Genomic DNA, 8,395 nt, shown 5'->3' with positions numbered 1-8,395 from the left:
ATGCTGCTCGCTGCATCAACTGCACTTATCTGAATCACAGAAAATCAACAGGTTAACAGGACTGAATTATATTAAATTTATTTCTATTAAGTTTATAATATTACTGCTAATACAACTATTTGACCTGATGTGGGGTGGAACTGGCTTCCACTGGTTGAAGTCTCACTGATGGAGCCTGATGGTCTCAGTCCTGCTCTGATACAAAGGTCTGGAGACAGGTCCTCAGTGGGTCCACAAACAGATTCAGGTCCATGTTGAATAAAAGTAAATTAAAAAGAACACTGTCTACACATACTGGTCACTGAAATCTGAAGGAAGTGGTTTGGTAGTAGTTAAAAATAGATTAACTTGGTTAAACACAGTTTAACTTTGATTTATGGTGATTCTAATTAAAATCAATGTCCGTGTAGTTCTGACAAAGCTTTAAAAATGTAGCCAACAAGGTCTTAATAAACAAAACAAAATATAGTCAGAGGAAGCTTTTTAAACTCACAGTTAACCAGTTAGGTTTTTGTTCTTTTCAAGCCGTTCTAAATAAAGTTCGACTGAACAGGAAACATGAGGCTGTTTTTCTTTCCTATTCATTTCATCATGCTAACGCTAACACCATGCTAACAACAACAATCAACGAAGCTCTACTTTCCACATAGAAACTGTTTAAACACATCCTCTTACAAGTACTGACAAGTACTATGTGTACCAAATGTGAAATAAATAATACAAACTACTATTAAAAGTAAAAAGAGTTTAACTTACAGTTGTTTAGGGGTTTGATGGTGGACTTCAGTCCCCCTGCTGGCCGGGTCAGAGCACTGCCGTTACGTGTTTTTGAACTTGCATTATTTTTTCCATTATGCAGTCGGTTTTATGAATACATCAGTTTTCCTTTTTGGTTGTTCTTCATAAATCCACTATCTACTTTATTGTTGTACTACATGACATGAATGACAAACTGAAAAGCCTCCAAATGCTTTTCCCTTCAGCAAATTGTTGTGTTTATAACGAGTTCATCTGGTCCCAAATGAGGCAGTGGTCATGTCCCCCTAGTGGTCTGGCTTAGTTACTGTTTGCAATCGATCTTTTCGGTGTTCCATGAATAATGTCTCTTATTTTGACAGGTAAAAGAATTGTACTTGTAAATTTAATTCGTACTTGTAATGTGGCAAAGTTGTAACTTTTTAACTTGTATTTGTAACTTAAAAACTTGTATTCTCACATAAGAATTGAACTTGTAAATTTGATTCGTACTTGTAATGTGGCAAAGTTGTAACAAATTTATGTACATTTATAGACTTACATGTACGAATTTAGACTCTTACACATACAATAATTCTGACAGTTATCTTATCCCATAGTAGACTTTGTTTTTTGACAAATTCTTGTTCAGTTTTCATTTAAAATTTGAATTAAAGTTCTGTTTTTTGGCTGGAAGCTGATGTAATGATATTTTAGCAACAAAGCTAATAAATTAATTTTAGCGCAGGTTAAGTTTGTTACTAGTTTATAAAGATAAAGTAAAAGCTAAACTGCTCATCAAAATTTTAGTTCCGCTAAAAGCAGTTTAGTGGATGAGTGAAACTGTGTCCACCACTGCAAATAACCATAGAAATGTATATAAAAACTAAATAATGTGTGTAAAAGATTAGAAAATAGCATTTTGAAGCATCTGAAATGTTGGAGATGGCAGCAGTGAACGTCTCAGTTTGGTCAGAATTAATCAGTTTCTCAAAACTGGGGTTGTTTAAAAAGTTATCTACAACAGGTAAGATATTAAATCTTGATAAGCTCCATATTTGTATAATAGCTAAGTATAATTACTTTGTTACAGTACTTAAGTTTTTTGTAATTTTACTAAGTATTTATAATTGTAACTTTTACTTTTATTTCATTGCATTCAAAACATAAAAATGATACTTTTACTTCTTTACTTTAAAATTTAACACCTCATCACATGCTACAAATTGAAATAGGACTGAACTCATCATGAAAGAAGTTGTTTATGCACTCTAAAAAATTTAAGTGTTGAATTTACTGGGTCCACTGCACTGAGTGAAGTAACTGTAAACTATACTCAACTCATTTTAGTGGAACCAGTTTGGTTACATAAATTTATCACTTCATTTCTTTGAGTGTGTGTGAATGTACTTTTATTTTTAATTTCCTGATTATTGTGAACAATTTCATGACTTTTACTTAAGTACTTTAGCTTATCAGTGAAGTAAATTTTTACCAAAGCTGTTTTTTGTTACAGTATTTTCTCTTTTACTTAGTTATTTCTATTATATACTCCTTTGATAATCTTCCAATAGAACCCTACTTCAAAAAATCAGAATTACCAGTTTTTAACACTAAAAATCACTCCTATATAATTTTAGTCCATCTTTGTTAGATGTTCAGTTTCAGTCTTAAACGTCACACTGTTCTAACAAATGTTTCTCCTGCAGGTTTCATGCCAGTGACCAACAAACATCCTCAGTTAATGAACGATCCCCAAATCTGTGACATCAAAACTGTGGCTTAGAGGATCATTCTAAATTTTGTGTATTAAAATGTGTGTGCTGTGTGGAACCAGACTTGTCACACCATGACTCAGTTTGTCTTTGTAATAAATCTTAAAACATGCAAACACTGGTTTCATCATGTCGAATCTGTTTTGACTCAGATTAAAACACTTTGACCCTCGCCTAAAGAACAATTTTATTAATGCAGTTTCTACAGATTGTCTTTGTTTGCACTAACACAATTAAAAGAAAGACCCATGAGATATTTTGAGAGATTATTCACAACCTCTTAAAAACAAACCGTATTTCGGTAAAAAAAAATTTTTTGTTTCAATTTTCCATTCGTTTTCAGTCACCACATTCAGCAACAGGAAAAAGGTTTATGTTTGAGAAACTGTTTAGGTCTGCAGATTTAATGAGACATTTAATTTCTCCCCTACTAAATGTTTGTGCAAACTCTACTTGTTTAACATAAAAAAATGGAACATTTTTTATGTATATACTATAAATATGTTCATTTACAGCATGTTGCATTATGAACTTTCAATTGTTTGGACAAAAGGAGTTTAGTTTATTCTTGTGAAGAATAAATTTGCCAGAGACAAGAATTAATTAGTTTAGCTTTTTCTTTGGCCTGAAATGAGATCAGCTAAATGAGACTTTGTCAAAGGAAAGAAAAATCCAGTATTATTTTTAATCCTAGGATTTTATAAATTCAGGTTCTAAGATTATTTAAATGTAACCTTGTCACAGTTGAGGAAAAATTATATGAATATATACAGTATATCATATACGGTACATATGAGTGACAATTGCAGCACTAACACTTGGATTATTTGCTATTTATTGTATTCAATGGAGCAGACTCCTTATTCTCATCTGCTTTAGCAGCTAATTTGAATGCTTCTCCAAGGTTTTGCAGATGTTTAAAGTCTTGATTATGTAGACAAGGTGGAAGGAAACCCTAAAGCTCTATTGGACACAACACTGTTTGTGTTCATAGGGCAAACAAACCAAAACATCTACTTTAAAAATATAACTGAGGCAGAGTATTAGAGCTCATAATAAACCTCAGTTCTGTTTTGTTATACTGTATTTAAGTCCTGGAAGTATACATGCATGTAAATGAATAATAATTATCAGAAAAAAGAGGTTGTAATAAGTCTCTTTATTCTAAGAGGAGGAATAAAAACCAGGGGTTCCTTTATTTCACATTTATCACAAATTGAGACAAAAAATGTCTGAAACTGCCTGAACCCTTTGGCCGGAGGACTCGGATGAGAAATAAGAGAAAACTTAGCATTGCAGTTCTGATCTAAACATTACAGCTGCTGAACCATTACTGAACACTTGAAATAAATAAACATGTTTATCAATAAAACGGTACAAAAACAACTGTCAGGAAGTGCTTAGTTAAAAGAAACAACCATGGTAAGCCCTTTTACATATAAACACATAAAATCCATTTCCTCAAACGAATATAAATATGCAGATGTTTATTCTTTTAAAATAAAATTTCTTAAAGGGATGTCATTAAAATGACTATTTTCTATGTCTAATTTTGCGACACCACAATAATAAATAAAAGGAAAATTTGAAAATGAAAGTTTGTTGACACAGATAAAAGAAAATTCCAAGAGGTCAATTTAAAAGAAACCAAAGAAGTCACCTACATATTTCTATTTATTTTCTCAGGTATTGGTTTTAAAGTAAACAAAGTGACATCCCATGAACTCAGAGCTGAAGGAACTGGAAGAGTTTGATGGAGAATCAAGACTTGCTCCTCGTCAGTTTCTTCTTCCTCCCCAGCAGTCTCTCTCCCTGCCTCTTCTGACCGTGTGCTGGACTCTTCTGTGGCGAATTTAACGACTCCTGTACGGTGTCTGAGTGCATCTCTGCAGTGGGACCGTGTTCATCAGGCACAGGGCACGCCTGCAGGTTCAGAGTCTGCGTGAGGAGCATGGGGGCGGAGCCGAACAGAGCTTCCACGGCTTGGAGCAGCAGCGTGTTGTTCCTCGGCTCAGGTGGACTGCAGGTTTCTGTGAGACGGTTCAAATGAGACGAAAAAAAAAAAAAAGGAGGAGTCTAGGTAGATCTGTAACTCACCAGTAGCTTTTCCTGCTGCAGTCTTCCGCTTCTCCTCAAGTTTCTTCTTTAGAGCTGAAACCTCCGCCTGAAGCGCTTCAACTGCACACTCGCTCTCCTCCACATCTCTGCACATTTTCTGTCCACAGATCACACAGAGCAGGTGAGGCAGTGCATCAACAGGACAATCATTGTACCCGTGGGAACTGGGCACTGGTCCCCACGAAGCTGCCTTTTTCTGGAAAATGGTTCCCACCATGTAGCACAAACCGTGCCCACACACCCCCCCTCTCACCTGCAGCTCTGCCTGCAGCGACTCGTTCATCTTGTTCACTTCATTCACCTCCTTCAGCAGCCCATTGGATGCGAAGAACTTGGAGCTGAAACAGAGGATTAGTGATGAAGTGAGATATGAACCCATTCCGACAGCACGGGCCGTGTGCACAGAGATACCCGTGTTTCTTCATGGTCAGGTTGTATCCTGCTGCAGAGCACAGAGCCGGCACCTTCCAGTAGGCCTGCTGCTCCAAAAGACCCAAGTTGGTGACCAGAACTGGGATGTTCACGAGGCACCTGCGAACATGGTGAACAGAACACAAATCTTAGCTTTTATTTATTCTATAAACAAAATTTACTGTCATTTGCACAAGAAATGCATTTATTAGTTGAGTAAAGTAAATACACAAACACATCAGCAGCTGATAAAAAAAAAACACTTCACAAAAACTTGCATGATTATGATGCTAGATCACAAGTACAGAAAGTAAGTAAGTTCTTTGAACACTGCAGGGGAGGCTGCTGCAGATAAATCACACATGCACAAACATGCTGCCTGGCTTACAAAGCAGGATGCAATTTAATACTGTAATGTTTTCTCACTGACACTGTTTCTCTAAAATAAATCCCTGGACCCGGCTGCATTTGACTCACAGTCTCTGTCACTTCTCCATCTCGTCTTTCTTTATAAATACATTACATGACCCTTACAGAAATGTTCTTGTTACTTTAGAATATCTTGGCACAGCTCATTCACAAATGATCTTATTCTCAACTTTTGCCTCAAAATAACAATACTTCTGTCATCTCTCATCCTTACAGTTTTTAGTCGCCTTTTCTTTTCAGAATAACTTTACATTTTCAATTTTAAACTGGTGTTTCGAATGATCTAATTAAATTTTTCTCTCTTTCACTTTGTTTAAATCCGAGGATTATTTGAACGACTCAATTTATATCTAATATGAGACCAAAGTGTAGCTGTTAATGTTTAAATGTAAACAAATGTATCTAACTTAGAAACAAAACACAACGCTGATGATTTTACTAATTTACTACAAATTATGAGGTAGATTTTATGGTCGTGAACGACGCATGCACACATACAAAAAAATTCTAATAAAAAATATTGAATAATCATGGATTTTGACAGACCTTTTGGTTTTAACTGGTCTCCTAGAATATTAAACAATATCTAATATAACTTCAAAAATGAGCTGACGTTTTGAACAATGTTTTAACATCATCTAATAAAAACATAAGCAATTTTTTTTTTTTTACAGGAAATCCACAGAGAAACAGAAACATGTTAAAGTTGTCTAACTTCTCCCTACTCTAATCCAGGGGTTCTCAAACCTTTTGGGTCTGGGGACCCCTTACAAAAAAAATCCCAGGGACCCCCTCATAAAACCCATGCTGTTTTAAAAGATAATGTATTGTCATTTCAACCCCTAAATTCCATGGGAATATGTGACCCATCATATCGACATGAGGATTAAGTCAAATTTGGTCAAAATGACCTAATTACATTTTCAGATTCCTGGCTTTAAAAGCTTAAATTTTGATACCTGGATCATCCTGATATCATCAGCTTATCCAGAGATATGACTTAATTTGTCTTGATGGTTATGATGTTTGGTCTGAATCCTAATTTTATGTAAATTTATTGAGTATTTTTTTATTTTAATATAAAGAATAAACCTTAAATATTATTTGTATACTAAGACTGCCCAGTTGGAAAGAAACAAAATCATTGTTAGCTCACAGGGAAAAATTCAAAATCAGGTTTTTTGTTGCTACTGCTCAAAAAAAATGCTTCAAAAATGTTTTTAGGATTATATTTCAGACAGTTCACTCAAATGATTCATTGATAAGGCATTAATTAATTATATTTTGACATAATGCAATTGTTGCAAACGGTTAAATCAAAACCCTGTGTTTCTCCACATCCCACTTTTGGACTTAATCCTCGTTTCAATATAATGGCTCACATTTATATTTTTATTTAGTCTATTATGTTTGTTTTATTAGTTCATTGTTCTCCATGCATTTTTAAAAATAAAAAACAAATTAATAATTTAGTGAAATTTTTTGAGGACCCCCAAGATACCTCTCACGGACCCCAGTTTGAGAACCTCTGCTCTAATCAACAAGAGACTACTTCTAGACTGCAGACCTGCGTGTGTGTGTGTGTGTGCGTGTGTTGTTGTCACCTGTTGCGGGAGATGAAAGCAGAGTACTCCATCCTGTGAGTGGAGCCAGTTGGCGTCACTTTGCTGGACGTCAGCAGCATGAAGATCAGGTGAGGGTTTGACAAAGCGCTCTTCAGCTTTTCGTGGACCAGCTTCTCTCTGAACGTCACGTGCTGCTCCGTGTGCCTGCGCTGCCGGTACCAGCCGATCACTTTATCCTGCACCGACCAAACACACCTTTTCACTTTTAAAATAAGTCACTTTAAGCATGCCACGTTGAACGGTTTGAGTCGCACACATCACGATAAAACGTGTCACATCGACACGAAATCACCCCGATGCAGGTTCATCGCTCACCTGCGTAATTTTTGCCAGCATATTCTGCAGAGCGTCCATGTTCACCTCCCCAGAGCTTGCGTACAAACTGATACATACACACACTATCACACTGTAAGCTCGTTATTGAAACAGCACATCAACATCATCTGTGCAGGACTCACGCGTTCAGTCTGTGGCAGGCGATGTGCTTCTGGATATCTGTCAGAGAAACACTGATTACTCACAGTAATCTGACTGAAGTACTCTTTTAAATGTACCAGAGTGCACAAGCGTTCACCCTAGTGAGTAGTATTCTGAGCTTTAATGGTATCAGCAGTAATAGTACTACAAACTTTTTTTTAGGAAAAACAAAAATCAAAATTAGATTTTATGTTTTTGAATTGAATCTAATCTTGTCAGGACATGCTTACTTTGAAGTTCGGAGGAGAATAAAGCACGCTGCGTCATGGGAACTTACTGTAAACTTCTTCAATGTGAATGTGATCAGACTGCGAGTCGCTGATGGTGACCTGCTCATCAACCCTGCTCTCTCCCAGGATAAAACCCTCCTAACAGACAGGGATCAGAAAACACACATCTGAACAGAAATGACCCCAAAGAGCGTGTATGCTTCTTGGTTTAGTAGCACAGTATATCATCAAAATTTAAAAGACTCGGGGGTTGTTTGCAGGGTGAATTATTGCTCCAGTTTCAAGCTTTGTGATGTGTAATTTCACTAATGTCGGTAATAACATGGTGATGTGTATGCATGGAGATCCTGACACTAGTTGTTCCTGAAAGTGTAACTTACCCCCCCTGTGAAAAGATAACTCCGCCCCAAGGCGAAATTTGAAAAATGCATCAAAGTGGGTAGGGGAGGTGTGGCCAGGACGAGAGAACGGGACAGCCTCGGCTGAGCTGTCCGCCTCACACCACACCAGCCTCGGACAGAGGAGGTGGAGCGCTCCGCGACAGCCTGACATAAAATAATAAAAGCATACAGCTGCAGCTGCTCACAAGATCACT

At 36.5% G+C, this 8,395-nt stretch overlaps 2 protein-coding genes across 2 annotated transcripts in view; one reads left to right on the top strand and one right to left on the bottom strand.

Annotated features, from left to right (window-relative positions):
- The window catches only part of mrps18c (mitochondrial ribosomal protein S18C), an 8,154-nt gene extending 5,472 nt beyond the window's left edge, over nucleotides 1-2,682 (top strand). The window contains exon 6 of the mRNA XM_014002804.1: nucleotides 2,445-2,682. Within this exon, the coding sequence (XP_013858258.1) occupies nucleotides 2,445-2,521 (77 nt within the window). The 3' untranslated portion in view covers nucleotides 2,522-2,682. The remainder of the gene's footprint in view (nucleotides 1-2,444) is intronic.
- Nucleotides 2,683-3,650: 968 nt separating this feature from the next.
- abraxas1 (abraxas 1, BRCA1 A complex subunit) overlaps nucleotides 3,651-8,395 on the bottom strand; it is a 6,145-nt gene continuing 1,400 nt past the window's right edge. Inside the window, exons 2-9 of the mRNA XM_014002792.1 lie at nucleotides 7,848-7,938; nucleotides 7,552-7,588; nucleotides 7,409-7,475; nucleotides 7,073-7,269; nucleotides 5,040-5,159; nucleotides 4,882-4,966; nucleotides 4,608-4,725; nucleotides 3,651-4,540 (exon numbers count right to left, since the gene is read on the bottom strand). Of these exons, the coding sequence (XP_013858246.1) occupies nucleotides 4,272-4,540; nucleotides 4,608-4,725; nucleotides 4,882-4,966; nucleotides 5,040-5,159; nucleotides 7,073-7,269; nucleotides 7,409-7,475; nucleotides 7,552-7,588; nucleotides 7,848-7,938 (984 nt within the window). The 3' untranslated portion in view covers nucleotides 3,651-4,271. The remainder of the gene's footprint in view (nucleotides 4,541-4,607; nucleotides 4,726-4,881; nucleotides 4,967-5,039; nucleotides 5,160-7,072; nucleotides 7,270-7,408; nucleotides 7,476-7,551; nucleotides 7,589-7,847; nucleotides 7,939-8,395) is intronic.

Source organism: Austrofundulus limnaeus, unplaced genomic scaffold (assembly GCF_001266775.1).
Source record: "Austrofundulus limnaeus strain Quisiro unplaced genomic scaffold, Austrofundulus_limnaeus-1.0 Scaffold15, whole genome shotgun sequence".
NCBI classification, from domain to species: Eukaryota; Metazoa; Chordata; class Actinopteri; order Cyprinodontiformes; family Rivulidae; genus Austrofundulus; species Austrofundulus limnaeus.
The sequence above is the reverse complement of the archived record's forward strand: the minus strand, read 5'-3'. Positions and strand labels throughout refer to the sequence as shown.